The sequence below is a fragment of the Mytilus californianus genome, unplaced genomic scaffold (assembly GCF_021869535.1).
Source record: "Mytilus californianus isolate M0D057914Y unplaced genomic scaffold, xbMytCali1.0.p SCAF_5, whole genome shotgun sequence".
Classification (NCBI taxonomy): domain Eukaryota; kingdom Metazoa; phylum Mollusca; class Bivalvia; order Mytilida; family Mytilidae; genus Mytilus; species Mytilus californianus.
The window spans coordinates 20350612-20372446 of NW_026262701.1; the positions used below are offsets into that span (position 1 = coordinate 20350612).

General features: G+C 32.2%; 1 protein-coding gene and 1 long non-coding RNA gene across 2 annotated transcripts; both read left to right on the forward strand.

Annotated features, from left to right (window-relative positions):
* The first annotated feature begins 4096 nt into the window (after positions 1 to 4096).
* On the forward strand, positions 4097 to 8775 carry LOC127700908 (uncharacterized). The gene is made up of 2 exons (XR_007981771.1): positions 4097 to 4307; positions 8414 to 8775. It is a non-coding gene; the product is annotated as an uncharacterized LOC127700908 (long non-coding RNA).
* Positions 8776 to 14707: 5932 nt separating this feature from the next.
* On the forward strand, positions 14708 to 18817 carry LOC127702609 (GTP-binding protein GEM-like). The gene is made up of 4 exons (XM_052206885.1): positions 14708 to 15430; positions 15799 to 15881; positions 16592 to 16784; positions 18161 to 18817. Exons 1-4 carry the CDS (start codon positions 14800 to 14802, stop codon positions 18415 to 18417), a joined length of 1164 nt encoding a protein of 387 aa, XP_052062845.1. The 5' UTR covers positions 14708 to 14799; the 3' UTR covers positions 18418 to 18817.
* Positions 18818 to 21835: the final 3018 nt, after the last annotated feature.

Sequence of the window (21835 nt, forward strand, 5' to 3'; positions counted from 1 at the left end):
TGTTTTGGGGCAATTTAATTCTTTGTTATCTTTTGCCTCCGGGAGTTTTGTGCCATCTGCCCACAGCATATATAATGTATTGTTTGCACCTGTCCTAAGTCAGGAACCTGATGTTCAGTGGTTGTCGTTAAAACTTTGTTGATGTGGTTCATAAGTGTTTCTCGTTTCTCGTTTTTTATATAGATTAGACCGTTGGTTTTCCTGTTTGAATGGCTTCACACTAGTCATTTTGGGGGCCCTTTATAGCTTGCTGTTCGGTGTGAGTTAAGGCTCCGTGTTGAAGGCCGTACTTTGACCTATAATCGTTTACTTTTACAAATTGTGACTTGGATGGAGAGTTGTCTCATTGGCACTCATACCATATCTTCTTATAACTATTATATATGTTTATGTTTCTGTGTAAATAACATAAAGATATATAATAATTTATAAAGAGTATCAGATTGCTTAATTAATATCAACAAAAGCCGTTATCAGATGTTTAATTTGAATTGAACAAAGTTCAATGATCTATAATATATTATTTTAATTATCATCTCTTTATTTTTAATAAATGTATGGTAAATTTACCGCGCGAAAAACATGTTTCAGAATAGAAACAATTTCATTCATACGTCTGCAACAGTTGAAAGCTGTTGTTTTGCCTCCGGGGGTTTGTACGTTTGTGTTTGTGTGATAAACATTATCTAAAGATATATCTATCAAGAATGTCAGATTGCTTAATATCAACAAAAGTCGTTATCAGTTTTATAACAAAGTTCAATGATGTTCATTTGTATGTAAGTTGAAAATGTCACCTCTAACAGTTTTTTTTTTTATACACGTTTTCCTCAATGTAGACTAATTTAAAAACGGGTCCCAAAATCCAAAATCTTTATATACGATTAGATTCAGCATATTTTAAAAAGAACTCCAAGAATTCAAGACTTTGAATTCAACTCCATTGGAATTGGTGAAGAAATAATTACAATTTAAAAGAGACTCAAGTTATTATCATGAAACCAGAAACTCCGTTTTTTTTGCCACTAATTCCTATAAGCGGTTTGGGCCATAACCCCCTAAATCAATCCCAACCTTCATTTTGTGGTATGGCACCTTGTGGTACAATTTCATAGAGATCCATACTATTATACACATTTTTGTCAAGTTATTGTCCTGAAACAAGAAAAATACTTGCTTTTGGCTCCTTTTTGGCCCCTAATTCATAAACAGTTAAGACAATAAACTTCCTTAGTGATATGGAACCTTGTGATAAAATTTCATAGCAATCCATACACTTATACTCAAGTTATTATCTGGAAACCAAATGTCTTCGGACGACGACGACGACGACAACATCAATAAACGAGGTTTCTTAATAGCTAGTGTATCGACGGTAAGTAGATGTAAATTTAATAATTTCATTTTAAATTTATTTTTCTAAAATAATCATAATAAATTGTAAGCGTTATCTTTTTAAAAGGCCAAGCAAATTCTATTAAAAATATAGACTGTAAAGAACATATGGAGGCCGTAAAGTTGAACATAATTGCTTACATCCACTTCATTTGAAGTTTGATTAATCTCCTTATTTTATACTGTTTCGCTCACCTTGATCTATGTATCTTTTCAACATTGGAGACTGAAATATAGTTCATGACTAAGATTTCTTCTTTTTTTATCCTGTCTTGTTAATAATTTTTGCTCTGAAAGTTTTTCTGTATCTACTATATTTGTGGTCAAAATGCAAAAAATAAATGGTAAAAATTGACCTTTAGGGGCAGTAACCTCTGTGGGGAGTCGACCGACGATTTCAGATATATAGACAAAATTTTATATCTTCTCCTGCTGATCATGTTTCCTCTTAGTGTCTCTTTATGTATTATGGTTTTCAAGAAAATAATCAAAAACGCCAAAATCGTAAAAATAGTCATTAAGGGGCAATTACTCATACGTGTATAAGGAGTCGATCAACAATTTCCGCCATGTTGACTTATTTGTACAATTTGTCTTGCTGATTATTTTTGCCTTTTAAAGTTTCTGTCTATCTATTAAAATAGATTCCAAGGCAATAACTCGTATAAACAGTTTCCCTACGATTTCGGATATATACACTGACTTGTAAATCTTGTCTTGCTGATCATTTTTGCTATTTAAAGATTCTATCATTCTATTATAGTTTTCAAGACAATAGGCAAAAATGCAAAAAAAATGTAAAATTCGCCATTCAAGGGCCTATTAGGAGTCGACTGGCAACTTAGGCCAAGTTGACTTATTTGTAGGGTTTGTCTTTCTGATTATTCATGCTATTCAAAGTTTCTCTCTATCTATTATAGTTTTCAAGATAATATACAAATCTGAAGAAAAAATTGTGTAAATTCATCAGTATTCCTTTGGTATCTCTCTCTCTCTCTCTCTCTCTCTCTCTCTCTCTCTCTCTCTCTCTCTATATATATATATATATAGGTTTGAACGTTGTTTTAAATTTAGACTTGTTTATATATACGAGACGATACAGAGATTGGCATATTATATGAACACTAGCCTTGTTCGTTTGTTGAAGACTTTATATCTAGAATGTGTGTTTCTGTCGCATGGTTGCTGTCTTCATTACGTTTAACTTAAATCTTTTATTAAAACATTTGTTTGAACAGTGAACCATTGACTGACTAGGTTGGAAACAATAAGATGTGGCGAATTTTGACTACTTTATGCGTCCTTAATCCTCATCTATTTTCAATAAGCAGAATACCAAATCGTATAGAGAAAAACACACAATGAAATAAATCTTATAAAATCCAGTTAATGTTATGCAAATTAACCGGTATTTTTATACATGACAAAAACACACCATACTAATTAACAATTACTTTTATAACTTCTATTTTTTTTCTCATTAGCTGTTCATTAATAAATCGAGAAAGTATTGCGTCATACAAAAATGCTATGTACAAAATGTTTTAAAAAACATTCGATTTCCACCTAGCAAGTTTTTAAAACAACCAATCCCAACGACCAATGCAGTAATGGAATAGACGAGGAATAAGAATTTCAATATACAAACTTGATACATGAAAAGATGGTGTATTTTTATGGAAAGGGGCATATTATGCATGAGAAAGTTTTAAAGGCTAGATTAAACCTGGATAATTATACATTTTCTTTCCGTTCAATTGTTGAGTAAAAAGCGACGCTTACAACCTTTGCAAATATTTTTGACCTGTAGTATACCCACATCACCTGTTATTCATGTTTTATATACTTATCAAAAATATTAATTTCAATGACTAAAATTGAAAAAAAAAAGAAAAAATCCAATTAAAGACAAGCTACAAAGCATGGACAATGCATCTTAAAATTTGAATGAAGTATCTTTGTACTTTGGTTCAAAGAAAAAGTCAGTTAAGAAAGTATATTAGTCATATATTACAATATTGTGTGGTACATCTCGAGTGCAAACATTAATTTGTACTGAGATGTAAGATGTGTAGTACAAAAACATGCACAAATTGTCAAGGTAATTAAGGAGTACGTGCACTAATGAAGCACAGAACTTTGTCTAACAATGATGCATCTACTTTATAACAAAGCCGTCTTTATACGTTCTATTGCTGGTTATATGATCATTTAAGAATTTGAAAGCTTTTTTTCTGTTGAAAATATCTTGCGGTAAAAATTAAGTTTGACATTTTTTACCCTTATGCAACCAAGTTTTGTTCCAAAGAAAACATTTCAATCACCCCTACTGAACTATATGAGAACTATGACCAAAAGACCAGACTCAAGGTAACAGCCACTTTTGCAGCCAATCAAGCCAGCAGCTGAATGTACATTTTGTAATTTGTTTCGATTGTTTGTTTCAGCAGTCAATTCTTATGATATATCTAAAAACCAAGAAACAGTATAAGAACCAAAAAGCAATAGTATTCACAAAGTAATTATTTGATTTTTTGGGGAAGGATTCCATGTTGTTCCTTTATTTACACTTTTCTTGTAACTTCAATGCACACTTGTCAACATATACGCTATACATGTACCTGTGGTGTACACGTTTAGAATGTCGATTGATAAGAGTAAATAAGTTAATTCTTGACACGACAAACTGTTATCTGTCAATATTTAGTACTAACTAATGTCCTGCCATGACACACAACGTGTTTGTTTTTGGTACTCTCAAAAGAGGTCAACCAAACTTTTACTTACTGGAGGATGCAAGCAACGGTTTGGCAGTATACCTGGCTGATGGGATTACGGAAGAAAAGTTTCCCGTTGTTATAGCGAGCAGGTGTAACATTCCATTCATGTTACCTGTGGCAGGTAAAGGCAAGGTAGTATTCATTTCAACGAAATTTATATACTCTGTATACTACTCTTTAGAATTACACGCAAGATTCACCGGAGACAAGAACCACTCTTTTTTAAAGAAAGTATTTGTCTGTAATTATTGTGCTGTTTTTGTTTCTATAGGGTCTGTCTATCTTCACCCCAAGCATTCATAGAACCGGTTCAAAACACAGCTTAATTTTATATTTTAAGATTTATTTTTTCCATGTAAGCCTAAGGGGACGACCATAATTTTATGATATTCTTGGGGGCGGAAGATTTTTTTTTAAATGGAAAATCTAATTTCGCCCTTTTCCAAGTTTCATCTATTTTTTTTCTCCCGAAAATTTGTTTTTGTGCACTTTTGTATATCTTTATTTATTGCATTTTGTGGGGCAAATTATTTATTGTCCATCTGTTTTGGGCAAGATTACTTTTTTCCATTCTAACCTGGCCAGAATATTCTTTCCTAATATCCTTGTACGTCACAGTGTAATTTAAACAATTATAACATAAAATAAAGACGGATGACTTGTAAATAATTCGTTTGTACATGTATTATACTGTAAGATCTAGAGTATTATGTTTAACAAAGATAAGCGGGGTTGTTAATACTTAACAAGGAAATCTCAACTTGGAAGTCCATGAAATATTGATAATTGACTTCTCGATTGAATTGTTTCATATTTTTCATGTCGGGGTCTTTTATAGCCGACTATACGGTGTGGATTTTTCTCATTGTTGAAGGCTGTACGGTTGCCTATAATTGCTTACATCCACCTCATTTGAACTTTGGTGGATAGTTTTCTCATTGGCAATCATACCACATCTCCTTATTTTTATATTTTATACGGGCCGAATTACTTACTTCCTGTTTTAATATTTCTCGAGTTCTCCGAATGTTTAAAAAAGATGCGAAAGATACCAAAGGTACATTCAAACTCATAAGTCGAAAATAAACTGACAACGCCATGGCTAAAAAAGAAAAAGACCAACAGACAAACAATAGTACACAAAACACAACATAGAAAACTAAAGACTGAGCAACACGAACCTCGCCAAAACAGGGGGTGATCTCAGGTTCTCCGGAAGGGTAAGCAGATCCTGATCCACATGTGGCACCTGTCGTGTTGCTCATGTTAGTACAAACCCGGTAATAAGTCTAATTCGGTAGGTCATATAAAACGTTCCATACAGAAATATTTCTTTGTTCATAGTCTGTTGTGCTTAGATTAAATATTGTTTAGCTGCACCAACACGAAAAAAGTAGAATAGTAAAATCTTTTTTAAAAAAATCATATAACTTTGTATTGTGGAATGGCTAGTATAACCGGGTCACATGAGGCCCGGTCTAAATAGTCATACGCTGCAGGTCACAATGGGGTAAATCTGTTAAGGGATTCTCATTGGTAAATATTAGCTTGTTCCGTATTAAGTAAAGGCTTTCTTAACATCTGATTGGGTAATAATGTGGTACATTGTGTACATCTATTACATGTGAGCGTATTCGTAAGTGAGACCGGGAAAAATCATGATAGTAGGTCATGAAAATGACAGTGAAGTGTCGAATCAAGTTGATAGTGGAGTGTTGAATCAATATTTTAATGACTCAAGGTTAGAGACGCAAATACGGTGGCAGAATGCGGCCATGAAAGATACCATGTCGTTCCCTCAAGATGCTATGTCGTTCCCACAAGAAAGTTATCTCGTTCCCTCAAGATGCTATGTCGTTTCAACAAGATAGTTATCTCGTTCCCTCAAGATACTATGTCGTTCCCTCAAGATATTATGTCGTTCTCTCAAGATATTATGTCGTTCCCACAACATAGCAATACAATCTTGTGGGAACGACATAATATCTTAAGGGAACGACATAATACCTTGAGGGAACGACATAATATCTTGAGGGAACGAGATAACTATCTTGAGGGAACAACATAACATCTTGAGGGAACGACATAGTATCTTGAGGGAACGAGATAACTATCTTGTGGAAACTACATAGCATCTTGAGGGAACGACATAGTATCTTGAGGGAACGAGATAATTAACTTGTGGAAACGACATAGCATCTTGAGGGAACGAGATAACTATCTTGTGGTAACGACATAGCATCTTGAGGGAACGAGATAACTATCTTGTGGTAACGACATAGCATCTTGAGGGAACGATATAACTTTCTTGAGGGAACGACATACAATGTAGCATCTCGAGCGAACTACATATTTATTTTTCATTCATGGCCACATTCTGCCACCGCAAAAGTGATTCAAACTAATTGAGTTTTGTTCTGTCTTTATTATTTGATTGTTTTTGCATCAGATATTAATATTATTTGAACGTTCGTATTCATGATTAAATTGTTAGTGTATTTTAGATAGATCCTGAGTTACAAATCATCATTAAAGTAACTGCGTATCGTTATACAGGATAATAATATAACACACTTCTATATAAATAGCCGAAACATCAGCGATTTTGTTTTAAGGTGTATTAAATGCACAATTGTTGATTTAACTAAGTTACGCTATATCAAGTAACACCCTGTCGTCATTGTGCAGAGCCATTTACAAATGTTTCGTTCATAAATACACATATTTCCCCAATATATAAGAAGGATCGCATATGCTTCTGTCTGTAGTTATAACGAAAATGAGTATCTATTTACTGATATAATTCAAAAGCATAAAATATCTGAAAACAGGTATCTTCAAATGACTTATTTTCAGTTAATTTCAATGTTCATTTATCCCGGGTCTATACGATAGTATAAAAGAGGGGATGGGCTGATGTAGACAAGTGTCGAATTCTTTATCACGCCAACGTCAATCGGCAAAACGGTCTACTTCTAAGGTCAACTTCCAAAGGGGAAATAATAAAACTTTTAGTAAAAATATGTTGCCACGGTCCAGAAAATTAGCCAGTCAGATATTTATTACATATAATAAGACGATGTGGTATGATTGTCAGTGAGGTAACTATCCAACAGAGACAAAATGACGTACATGTTAGCAAATAAACGTCACCCTACGGGATTTAACAATGAGAAAAACTCATACCGCATTGCAAGCTGTAAAAGGATCCGACATGACAAATGCAAATAAATTCAAAAGACAAAACCAACGACAGGCACACAGCGTACTTGGCGGTGCTAACCATGTTTGCAGGCGCCCACCTACCCCTAACCTGGGACAGTGGTGTTAAAGTGCAACATAAATCAATAAAAGCGCTGTTCCTTTGATTTTTGTGTTTTTACTGTGCATGTTCTGATTTTGTGACATCGATGAATAGCCCATATCCTTTCGTTTTTATTATGTAAGAACTAACTGTAAAAACCAGTTGAAAAGGGATTGATACAAAGCTTAAAATACAACTAATATGAAGACCAGTATAAAGACAGAAAGTAACGACTAGGAGGTCACACATATATTTACTTTACTCCATAACTTGCGAATTCGACGATTTTTTTCAGAACCGACTTTAAACAGATTTACTCCTTAAACATTTTCCCGCAGGAACTATGTACCCTTATACACTACTAGGATATAGGGACAATTAGTTCCGGTATAATATAGATTCGTTGGGATCTAAAACGTTTGTGAGTTGGTTTATCGGGACAGTTAATGAAAGATATTGATCACACTTTTCTCAAATACAAACAGAGAGTAAACAAATGTCTGCTGAAAAATTTATTCATTTAAAAAGTTTACCGAAATTAGAACAGGCAACAACGTAAGGGATTTAGAAATTAAGCTCTTTCCAGGGGTAAAAATCTCCACGCACAAAAAAAGTGTAACCCTTAAAATACTATATTTGCCTTTCCAATATTTCCTTTTTTTTTTACCTCATTGCAATTCATATACAGAGTAATATTCTAAATGGATATAAAGATACAAAAACAAATTTCAGCATAATAAACTTGGGAGGGTCATGGTTCTCAGTATTTAGTTTTTTGTGGTTCTTGTATTCAGTTAGTGTGGAAATTATAATATTCATATATGCGTGCTTTTAATAACCACATTAGATATACATGTTTAAATGCAGAGAATATTAATACTAAATTTGTTAAAATACAAGGTTAAATCTAACAGCTTTTAATGTTTGTATTCAGAATGTTGTCGGTGAAATCTATGAAGTGGATGATAGCATGTTAAACTGTTTAGATATCTTAGAGAGAAAAGCAGAAATTCTTGACAGACGTAAAATAAATGTCGTATCCAATGGACGTGCTATAACATGCTGGTGTTACCATCTGGTTAACCACAAAAAAGAGCTACAAGAATTACCAACAATCGATAACTATGACACGAATGGTTCACACGGCCTCCCTTATATTCCCAAATCTTTAGAAACATGTGACAATTTCAGTGATGTACAAATACAAAACAAACAGGATGATAAATAAAAACAATGATGATCACTATCATTATATATATAGATGACAATAGATGACAAGTAAATGCAAACATCCAGTTAAGTTGTTGTTTATTACGTATACATACGCATATAAAACGTTTATTGTTGGTTGCTCCTGGGACATAATACATTGAGTATACTATTCCCAGGTTGCTCACAGAGGAATTGTATGACAGATAGATATAACTGCCCTGATCTTAGAATTTCAAAATGAATACACATACAGTGTATCTACATAAATCAAAAGGAAAAGATATTATATATCATGTTTGGTTTTCTTTCAATTTGAATTCAAGGAGATCAAACATGGGAAGTTTTAATGATACCTCATTGATTTCCTTCGGCAATTTACCATAACATGAGTTGGGGATCGCTCGAGTGATTTGTGTATGCTTTACACCGCCTTAGCACACAAAGGCTATTACATGTATGTCGTGGCGATAATGAACTGGGGATAAAGTTTCATACTGCAATTTACATGTAGAAAATAATTATGTCTTTCAATCTATTTCTATCAAGTATTTTCGGTTATCATATTTAAATTAAACTACTGAAACAGTTTAATTTGACCTGATTTTTTAGTTCTGTTTCGTTTCGACTGCAGGCTATGTTTTCACAAATGTGAATGTTCATGCATAATCCTCATCATTTGGGAACCTAATAATGTAAATGAGCTGTTTGGATATTAAACAAGGGGTTAGTCAAAGTTCAAGTTGACAATAAAAGTGTTAATTTCGTAATTTGATGGTCTATGTTATTTTCGTTATTTAATGGTATGTGTTGTTTTCGTAATTTGATGGTCTTTGTTAATTTCGTAATTTGATGGTCTATATGTTAATTTCGTAATTTGATGGTACAAAATCAAGAGTCCTTTTCAAAGATAGAAATTAACTATGTTTTTATCACAGCTTATATGTTATTCAAATGGTTCCTTGCTTGTCTAGAACGGTTTCCATCCCCTAGACGTCGAAGGACTTTTGCGCTCTTTTATAGGACATTTGCGCTTCAATTCTTCGGACATTTGCGCTTTTTCTACAGGACAGTTGAGCTTTTTCAATTTGCGCTTAATCAACATAATACTTTAGTTTTGGTGCATTATGATTTACCTCCACGTTTACCCGACTGGACGAAATTTATGTAATCATGTTCCTTCTTCACATGTACAATTTGTATTCTTTAGAGTGTCCTAATAACTGAACCTTTCGCTACGATGCTTGTGTCAGATGAAAACGAGAACATTTCATCCATTGAAAATAAATACATAATGATTATTATGAATTTTTCTCGAAGTCAACATGAACTGTACACAAAAATATACTTGATGAATTTCGTATGTCCGAAGCGTTTTTCTTGCTTTACCTGTATCGGGAATGATCAAACCCAAACAAATACAAGCCAGAGATCTACAAACAGTCGTTGGTTTAAAAATCATTTTTGTATCTCCACAAATTGAAATAAGCTCATATAAACAATATTGATAGATTTCCTCGGACTTTCCAGCCAATAGTATGAACACAAGAGAAATATTATAGTTTCCGCTTTTTGTTTAAATATCAGTTGATTTTAATTTGCTTAAAGATTACAGCTCATCAAAATTTTATAGGTAAAAGCGCCAATGTCCTATCAATTTAATACAGGTGTATCAAAGTTTAAACGCAAATGTCCATATGGTTAGGAGCGCAAATGTTCTTTGATGTTACAGGTAAAAAGGAGAAGGTTCCCCTTTTTAAATTGGTGTAAATTTGTTGCTTCTTCAAGATCACCAAGCATGAGGAATTTAGGAAAGAGAGCAAAACCTGTACGGCTCGATGTCATAAACTACTTGCGAGCACGCTGCAAAAGGCCAATTCAGTTTTTTCACTTGATATTGTCAGACATTTCAATGAAACGTCCGTGTCCTTCAATTTCCATTACGTTTTACTGTAATAACAATGATGATAACACCAGACACAGTTACCGGTGGGTGTTGCATAAATCTCAGACAGAACAATATAAATTATTCAATATTCCACTTGTTTACATGTTTATATACATGTTCATCATTGTTTACCTTGAGAATTAGATGTATGAACATGTTTATCTTATAAATCAGCTGTATAATAGTATACAATACAAGTTGTTTTATTATGTAACACCGAGTAAACAGTCTGTGCAGCAAATAAACCGGCGATTGAACTAAACAAAACATAAACAACGATGTACTTACTAGTATGTCTTGTATTAAAATGAATTATAAAATCTACATGCATTAATTGTTGAATAATTGTTTCATTGTCTAAATGTCTTATAATTTTGAATGGTCTGTTACTTGTTATTGTTGGAATTCAATAATTTCAACCCTCTTTTCAGTACGTTTTCCCTGTGGATCTCTTGCGTGAACGTGTAGTTATAAAATGAATTCCCAATTTTTTTATTGTATACAAATGCTCATATACATAGATAAGAAGATGTGGTATGAGTGCCAATGAGACAACTCTCCATCCAAGTCACAATGTATAAAATAGTTAACAATTATAGGTCAAAGTACGGCCTTCAACATATACCTTTTTTCTTAAATATTAAAATCCTCGCATGTTCAAATATTGTGAATAGCAAATCATATATTGAGAACAATACATCAACGCTTTGTATGTACAATATATACGATTTTAATTCAACCGAATGTACTAAAGGATACCCTGGATTTTTATATACTAGAATGTCTATATGTACCACCACAGTCTAAAAATACAACCGCAGTAGCGTCTGGTTCGAGGTTTATTACTGCGGAATTCATAAATGTATGTAAAGAGAGTACTATACATGCACTTTGCACACCAAAACATACTTTTGACAAGTCATTTGTAGTGGTTTCATGTTGGCAATATATATTCCAGTCAACATTCAATCCAACAATTAATATAAATCATTCAAAATGCTGTGCCAATTTTAACTCTCATTTTAAATTTCTCGTTCTTTACTAAACCATAACCAAAATTGATGATGCTATTTCACGATTACTGCACGCATGGACTAAGAAATATTGTTTTAAATTAAAAGTTAGTATGAAACTTTACGCAAAAAATGATGGTTTATACTTTTACCAAAATGTGGTTCAATTCTCTCCTTTTTCAAAAACATATAAAAGGTAAACCGAGCTTGTTTTGAAGATACATTATGTGCAGCATTCTCGTATTTGAAAGAAAATAAAGGAACACGGATTCTAAAATATGATGTGAGAACATAGCTCTCATCAAATGCTTTCATGAAATAAAAAGAAAATTTCAGTCATACTTGTTTTCACATAATAATTTGAGTTACCTCTCCTAACAAAGCAAAGTTTTTAAGAACAATGCATGTATACATCAACATTTGCTTATTTCAGTCTCGACATTCCGGAAAAAAACTGAAACTTATCAGTACTTAGAGAGGTCATCATGCCATCCATCCTCTACTTTCAGAGGCATAATTAAAGGAGAAATGCTTCGCTTTAAGAGATGTACGAACGATCCAGTAGATTTACAGACACAATATGCGTTATTTTCTGAACGCCTTATTAAAAGGGGATATAAAGAAAATGAAATTAAAACTGTTATGCAGGAAGTGACTGCAAAACAAAGAAATGACACATTATTGGTTAAACCCAAATCTGTATTACAGTCGCCTCCCTTGGTATTCTCCACAGTGTTTTCAACAGAAAACACACTTTAAAGAACAATATTTTAAAACACTGGGAAAATTAAAAGATGACGGAGAGGAAAAACATTTATTTCATAAAAGACCTCTTTTCGCTTTCCGTAGGCATAAAAACTTGAAAGACACAGTAACATCTGCAACTAACATGTTGCAAATTATGAAAATATATTCTATACTATGTTTGTGTAAAATTGATAAACATGGAAAGAAAAGAAAGAGCATAGAAAAGTATTAGTCAAACAGATCACGAGGTGTCGAGCCCCTTATAAAAATTACAGTATTTTTAACATTAAATGTCACCATGCAATGGCTTGGGCTCCTGACGATGGACATGACTATGGTCAATTAGTTTATTCTAATTGGTCGAAATAGATGTTCGAAACACCTTGCGATCTATGGAGTTGGGGTGCTGGGATAGGATTTGACAACGATTTATTGAAATATTTGACCAATCATTCTCGGTCATTTGCGATCGAAGATAGCAGAGAACTCCTATACTACATATACCAAAATCGTATAGTTGGCTTTCGGGCTAAGACAACACTGACTTTGTAATCTAAATAGAATAAGGAAACTTCAAAAATCATTCCATTACGTCACTTCAATAAAATAACAAAATTGTGTTAAAAAGCAAAACATAATATCAATATTTTATTGACGCCCTTTTCAGACTATTTAGAAAAACTGTTACCAAGTTACGATATATATTTTCTTGAATGTTGAGGCAAGGCAACACGAAGTTCGTTATTTTCATAAAGACGTTAACAAACATGTAATAGGAAAATTTTATTTAATAAACTAAAAATGATAGGATTTTTTATACTTTGTTAAAAAAGATTATTGTCGTCCTTTTTTTTTTAAATAATAATTATAAAGTATAGTCTCCCAGCTTGTTTCGTATTTAGTAAGGATTATACATGGAAAAGCACGTGTATGTGACTATAAAAATAAAAATTTTTATAAAATATGAAAAGATAGCTCTTATAGAACGCTTTAAGAAAATTAAAAAGAAAACATAGTTAATAACTAATTAAAACTTAATGTTCTATTGATAACGACGAAGTCGGAAATAGACTTGAACGCCAAAGTGTCGCTTCTGCAACTTTGGTCGTAAACGAGATACAAACTAGATCTTATGAGTTATCTTCCTTTATTAATCAAAGTTTAAAAAAAACAATTTATTCAATAAAAACTTGCTACTTGTAAATACCGTATAACCATTAATTATTAGACATAATCATACAATTTCATATTCAAATAAAAGTCTCCTCAAATACATTGCAAGTTTGCATCATCAAAATTTGAGATTTCAGTAAAATCTGGACATCCTTTGCGATCAAACATTGCAGATTTGTCCCAACTTACATTAAGAGCTTATAAAGCTTACTGTATACCATCAGCATTTGTAGTAGTTTAACATAAGTATTTAACTAATTAATAATATATATCGTTAATCTTTTGCAAAAATGAATGATATATTTTAAATAATCATGATTAGGAAAGGACTATATAAGTTGTGATAACTTAATTGTGTTTATTCCTTTTTGCTATACTTAATAGCAAATGAATTATGTTTAAATGAACTGGAATGAATAATGAAGTTATTAATATAGCTTTTAAGAAGGTGCACAATTTGTTTCATAAGTGAAATTCAGATACCATTATTAAATTAAAATGCAATATGTAATGTATTGAATATAATCTTTTATTATAAAGCTGATATAAATTGATAGAGTAATGTACTAAAAGTGTTCGGCAGTCTATGCACCTATATCAGTAGGTAAATGTTCTTAATGACATTTGTTTTATGTACTTGGCATCTAAGTCTGATCATAACGTTTTGTCCTCAGTGACATAAAGTAACGAGATATATTATCATTATTCTTCCGGACAATTATAGTGCAGCAAATCTGCAATATATTTAGTTTTACATATTTGAGGCCCTAACAATACACACGGGAGACTTGTAACCTACTGTATTCTACACAAACAAACTTTCATATACTAGTAAAGGGTTTGTTCTTAGATTTATCAAAATAAAACATCTAATTCATCATCATACATGCGAAATTTAGTTTACTTTGCTAAAATATAAAAATACCCTTGAGTTGGCCTCAAGTTAATATCTCGCATTACTTCTTTATAACCGATCGGGCAGGGTTAATACGAAAGATAGCATAATAATTGAGATATAATGATCTACCTGGGCAGTTGTTTATATATCAGATACTTCCTCAACTTATCTTATGTCATAACAATGCACTAACTGCTGGCATTGCATCTTCAAGAATTAATTATCCCATCAAGCAATGTTATTGTACTATGACGTCAAAAGTACAATGATTGACAGTTCAAAATGAGTCAGTGGTGTTTGCTCGGGTATGATTCTTGAGTATAAAAGCATGGATGATGCGTCTAAGCTCAAAGTTGAACTATAGCGAGCCATATCAAGATATCAGACAATACATACAGTCAATTTCGTTTCAAATGATTAAACAGGATATTATGGAATCTGTTGATAACTACTATGAAGATGGAAAACTTTCTAGTGAACAGTTTTTGGACGAGGAATTTGAAATGCGATCCGAACCGAATTCGCGGACATCTTCCATAAAATACAAGAAACGACCAACACTACTTGCGGACTTTGACGACGACAAACGACGAAACAGCCTTCCAATTACAACCGAAATGGCACTGTCTGGTTCGTTTTCAGACCATCTTGTGCATAAAAGACAAAAAGTCAAAAAAGTAAGATCGTTCCGAATGACATCAAAGGGTATTAAAAACGACATAGAAGATGAACGCCGACAAAGTAATGCTAGTATTTATTCAGCGGTTTCACAGAAAGAACTTTTTCGAAAACGTCTATCAAGCGAAACATCCGATGATAGCGCCATATGTTGTGGATGTTCGTCTACTTCATCTACTGGATACTATCGTGTGTGTGTGATGGGAGCTGACGCAGTTGGTAAAACAGCCTTGACCAATCAGTTCATGACGTCAGAACTATTATGTTCGTTTGACATTGAAAATGGTACGATATACATGTATATATTTTATTTTAAGAAACTTATATAATATTTTTCTAATATTTTGTAGAATTGTATCATTTTTTTACCTTGTGTGAAAAGAAAAGTAGAAATGAAAGCAAAAACAAAATATGAATAATTAACCTTTAAAAATTTCAATGTATGTTATATCTGCTTTGAAAAAGCTCTCGCAGCGTTGTGCTGATGCGGCGTAAAGCAATCTTCAACCAATCAATTATATCTGCTTTGAATAATAATTGCTTTATAATGTTTTAAAAAAAAAATAGGTAAAAATCTTAATTTGGATGATTTGACTTAATTTATGTCAAAATCAAGACAATGAAATATTTAAATCTCACTTTCTTCCTTCCAGACGAACTAGACGAACAGACATTAACAGTGGTCATAGATAACGAAGAGTCGACTTTAGAATTCATTGATTTCTCAAAACACAAGGTATGTTACTATTTGAAGTTTTTTTTTTACAAAGTCAAATTCTGATTAAACAGTATTAATTAGTATTAGATACACCTTGAGGGCGTTAGGCCGAATGAGTTTATCTAATTTGCACCAAAATATTATTGTCAATGCAGAATGATAGTTTCCAATAATTTAGGAGGGGGTCTTTTAGCCATATTGAAAGGCATGATAAATACAGGGTATCCAATTTCATTTACGCCATCTAGGTGAAAATTAAGATAGCGTATACTACTAGCATCAGTCGTCTCAATGTTATTCACCCTTCAACGATTCTAATTGTGCACACTTCACCTTTGTATCAATGTCAATTGTAATGAATGAATATACACATTGACTCATCGTATCTCTTAGATGTTTGCTTATCTTGCGTGATAAGAAAACTAATTATGTATATGATTCATGCAACAAAGGTGCTATTAATTTCTATCTTTGACAGTTAATGACTAGATAATGGTTGTTTTTATACATGCAATATGCAACACAGCTTAACCATAACAAAGAAATGTACTATAAGTAACACAATCACCTAAGAAAAAAAATGTGGTTTTAAAAGGTAATTTTGTATTTTCAACATACTGTAAACTTTTATGCTTTCAATATTAGAAAATATAAATCGTAAATTTATAGAAGACTTTTATTGGGTGTTTCAATTTTATATTTTGTTTTCAAATTATAATCTTTTTTAGGAAGACATTGAGAGAAATACCTGTCATGCTTGTGACGCATTTATTGTTGTCTTTTCTGTCCACGAGCGACAATCATTTGATGTGGCTACAAAGTACCTCACTTACCTTAGACATGAACTCTTTATAGACAGAGCTATTATTTTAGTGGCAAACAAGGTGGATTTAGTCCGTAAAAGACAAATAGCTTCCGAAGGTAAGGTTACATATTTTGATATTGGTGTCTTTAACATAGCAAATTGAAGTACAAGCAAAACGTTGTTAAAATATTGTTGTAATCGAAGTTAAGGTAGATAGGGTGTCTTCCTCCATCTTGGATCTTGTAATACCTGAAAACAATCGGTCTAGATCTTTAATAGAATGTGCAAATTTTGAGAGTAGTAGGTAATTCATGTGTAAGAATATTTTCATTTCTATATAGAAAATGACATGTTTTATCATATTTATGGTTGTATTTTACAAAAAACAGAAAACTTTTGTTTGATTCAATTTTTTCCAACTTTGCCACATGAGGGGAGGCAACTCAAATGTAAGGGCAGATAATTCAGATAAAGGTACTTTTACAATAGAATGTGTTAGGAATTTACCTATTTTATTATGTAGCAAGAAAAAGGGTCCGGTGACCCAATTTTTTCTTTTTCTTACCTGAAAGCATACTATTAAAGCTATCTTCTCATATTTTATCTCAAAATTCTATGGTGTAGTTTTCGTTTTATGGCAGAAAATTGGGTTTTCCATGCATAATCTATGCAAAATCTGTTAATTTTGAACAACCTGTAGCGTGAAAATAAGCCCCGTGACCCATTCTTTTTATCATTTATTTTTAAAAAGCTTGATATAAACTACATTTTGGCAAATTATTAAAAAATTCTATCATGGATTATAATTTAGACACCCCATCTATCTTAATGCTATTAGTTTGATGGTTTATCCTGTACTACTACTACTAAACTACTACTAAAACTTCTCCAAATGCACAACAACCTTCTATTAGTTACTGCTACATTTTGAACTTTATTTTTGTGGATAACACATTTCGTGGTTTTAGAAAGACCTGTCATTTTGAAGTTTTTTATTTTGCGGTTTTTGAACTTTTAATTCTATCAGTGCTCTGTTAAGTGGTTTGACTATTAAATACAACAGCTACAAATATTCATAAAAAAAGCCTTGCGGCTTCCAAAGATAGGGAATACGCTATTTCAGGTATAATTATGAATGATATAAAAGATTCACAGGTCTTTAGATATGAAAATCAAAAAAGCAACAACAACCAACGGCTTGCTAATTTTCCGTCACATGTAACGAAAATAAATACATCACACCAACGACAGTTTTATAACACGAGACAGGGAATTCAATGTCTGTGGAAATGCTTTACTATTCCCTAATAAGAAACAGGAGTGTAACAAACGTAAATGTGACTAGCTGTTGAAATAAACTTTAAATATATTATCTCTATTGATTTGATAAAATTTAAACAAGTTTGCCATTATTCAACAAATTCAATACAGTGACAGAATCCAAAAGTTTGAGCTTATATAGTCTTCATTTTTCTATCCCTTTATATTTCAGAAGCAAAACAACTCGCCATCAAATACAACTGTAAATACACCGAAACATCAGCAACCTTCAATCACCAAGTTGATGAACTTCTTGTCGGTGTTCTGAAACAGATTAAACTTAAACTCAGTCCAGAAGTTGTTGACAAATCCACACTTGAAATTTCAAAAGGAGGAGTAAAACAGTCTAAAGGACCCAAGGGACTTTTAAGTAAACTTTTTAGAAGAAAATCGAAACCAGTCAATGAAGTTGTACTGGATTTTGATTGAAAATTACGCAATACACGTTACTACTAGACTTTAAAGATTTGAACCCCCTCCACAAGAAGAATTGTCAGTACTGGAGAATGTACAGTTAGTAGTTAGCGAATCCAACGACAAGGTTCTAGTTTTTTGTCGCCTGGTAGCTGAATATTGTAGAATATTGCAGAAGTAAGCTCCCAACAGATTGGTAATGTTGAGAAAACGGAGTCTTGTGGTATAAAATGCTGCATACGTGCTTAGGAAAAGTACACATCAAAGATATTAGATTGAAACTTTGAAACATTGACAATTTGACACTTTGAATCACCATTGACTAAAAACATTGTAAATATCATATTCATCATTCAGTCAACGTACACATTTACCATTCCTTATTTTTGATACGAATAAATTTATATATAAAGTATGCATTTTTTCTTGTTGGGTTAATGCATCGATGTCTGACAAAATTCTTGCATTGCTTTTATCTTAAAACAACAAAAGGAAAACTGATGACAGACAGCAACACATGATGTATATACTGGGTAACTGGTTTTTGGCTTGCGCCAGGCATGACAAAATGAGCGTTCAATCTTCTCCCTAATTTTAGACGGTGGTGCCGTTACATAAGAACAAACACCATTCATTTGAAAACAGCATAATTGTATTTGCAGACATGACATTTACAAATGGTCTCTTACACAAGTTTACATAGTTAAATGAAAGCATTATTATTAATATAGTGCTGAGATAACGAAGACATTTCCTGATCGAGTGTTTATTTTATTTAACGTCCAATGGCAATTATTTCATACATAGTCAGTTCAATAATAAAACAGTAAAAGCTTTAGAAAATATGGGTTAGAAAAAAAACAGTAACTACACCCCTACTCTAGAAGGGGACTATATTGCAATTACCTTTTCCATTTGTTCGTTTGTTTGTCCGTTCGTCCAACAAATATTTCAGTCATAATTTATTTCAAGTACAGCTGGACATAATGACTTCATATTTGATCAGTGGTGAACATTAATCGGATCTGTCCGACATCTTGGTGAACATTAATCGGATCTGTCCGACATCTTCTTCCTGTTTAGTTTAAACAGTATTCATTAATGAAAAATTATAACAATGAAGAAGTACAATGTTACATGAAATTCAAATATGGGATTCGGAAACAAGTTCTTCCTGTTTGCCGATACTATGATTTTTTTTTTCAATCTGTTGAATGAATTAAAAAAAATGGCAGTGATGAGTTGTAACGTGTTATTGCTTTTCTCAGCTATCAGCTTTTTTCCATTACTTTGGAATACGAGTATGCTAGCTTTTACAACTGATCAAAAGAGCATCCCTATTGATTACTGTTCTTGATCTTAACGAGTGTTGTAGAGTCGCCAATGACGAACTTATTGGTAATACTTCACATCTTGCGCAAAAATGAAGATGCGCTGTTTGGTTTTCATCTTATTGGTTACATTTCGGTGGTGGCTTTACTTCTGTAGATAATTTACAATTGTGCCGTATCATATATTGACGTTCATTATAAAATTTGAGATTTTGCAACGGATATGATTCAGATATTGAACCTAATATTTTTATTACACCTGGCCAATATGAACTAATACCATCAGTTTGCAGAAAAAAAAACAAAATCTACTTACAATTCTTACATCAAAATTGTCAGACGACCCCTTTTTATGAAATATTGTCCATAGCTTATGACATTTGACCAATTTCAGTATGTTTGCCGTGAGAACTTTTATAGATAGAAACTGTTTAACATATAAAGAGCCAAAATGATCACCATAACTAGATATAAAAAAAGCATGATAAAAATTGCTACTAGTTACAATGTAACCATATTTTTGCTGGAAATGTTGTGAAAAGATTCAACAGGGTGTCTGAGAACAAATAGAGAAGCAAAGTAGGATAATATAAGAACCAGGATATGAGAAGCATATGAGAAAACATGAAACACTAAAACTTTGTAAATTTCTGATCGCTCGCTTGCATAAAATGCTTTTCATAGATTTTATTATTTTAATATTTCGAAAATAATAGCGCTCGCTAGTAAAAAAATGTTTCACCTGCCAAAAAAACAAATAAAAAAATTTCGCTCGCTCGCTACCTTTTTCAAAGGAAATAGTCTGAAGAACTAGAAATTAATTTGTGTGGCCTAATGTCTTTATTTCTAAACCTTGATGCAACTTTGCAAAGCTAATTACCAGTAAATACACTAACATTTTTTTTTAACTTAGTATTATTCTCAACCATTGTTTGTACAACTTGTGTTCCAGCTTGGAACGCAGTGACATCACTATTTTTTATTGGATTGTTGTTTCAACATTTACTAATACAGGGTTATCATACATAGATAGAACTTCCTCTTTCGAGCCATTTTCCGTTTACAGATTTGCTTACACTGCACTTACATCCTTAGGTTATTAGCTATGGAAGCTATTAAAATATATGTTGATAATTTGATATGTATTTGGAAATAGGAAATTGGATACATTTTACTGTTTATAGTTAATTTTGGCACCCCCTGTGAAAGTTATAAATCCAAATATATTATACCTGCTGATAAAGATGTGACCTGGGGACATACATTAATTAGATTTTTACAATATGTTTGAATAAAATCACAAATACGATATTGTTGAATTTATATTGCTGCCTTTTACAAAATTGTTTAGTTAAAAAACCTATTTATTTGAATAAAAAAATCAAAATCTAAATATTTTTCTTAAAATATTCAAATTTAAATTGAAATAAAATTTAATTGATTACTTTTTTGGCTTTAGTACTTTGGGTGCACACATTTTTGATTTAAAGTCTTTTATTACTTCTAAAAAAGTTTTTCCTTAACAATACACAAACCAAGATTTGAGATGAAAATTTACTGTCGTAGTTAATGTATGATAATATGACTATTTTTTTTTAATTTCTAAAACCGCTTGTCGAAATTTCAAAACCTATTAATTTTACTCATAACTCCTATATGGAGATAAAAAAAAGAGTTTAAACAATTTTCAAGTGATAAATGTCTCTTTAGGTGTCAGATAGTACGGATTAAATTATGTTGCGGTCAATGAATGTTATGTTTCCTAAGGCCACACCAAATTAATTTCTAGTTCTTCGGACTCTTTGCTTTGAAAAAGGGTAGCGAGAGAGCGACATTTTCTCATTTGTTTTTTTTTTTCGAAGTTTGATTTTTGGCAGGCGAAAGAATTTTGTACTATCGAGCGATATTATTTTTGAAATATTAATGCAAGCGAGCGATAAGAATTTACATAGCTTAGATGCTTGATATTTTATATATCTCATATCCTCGTTCTTATATTAGCCTACCTAGCTTCTAAATCAGTTCTCTGACACCCAGTTTAATCTTTTCACCCCTTTTCCAATTAAAAAATGGTTAACTTGTAGCAAAACCTACAACTTAGT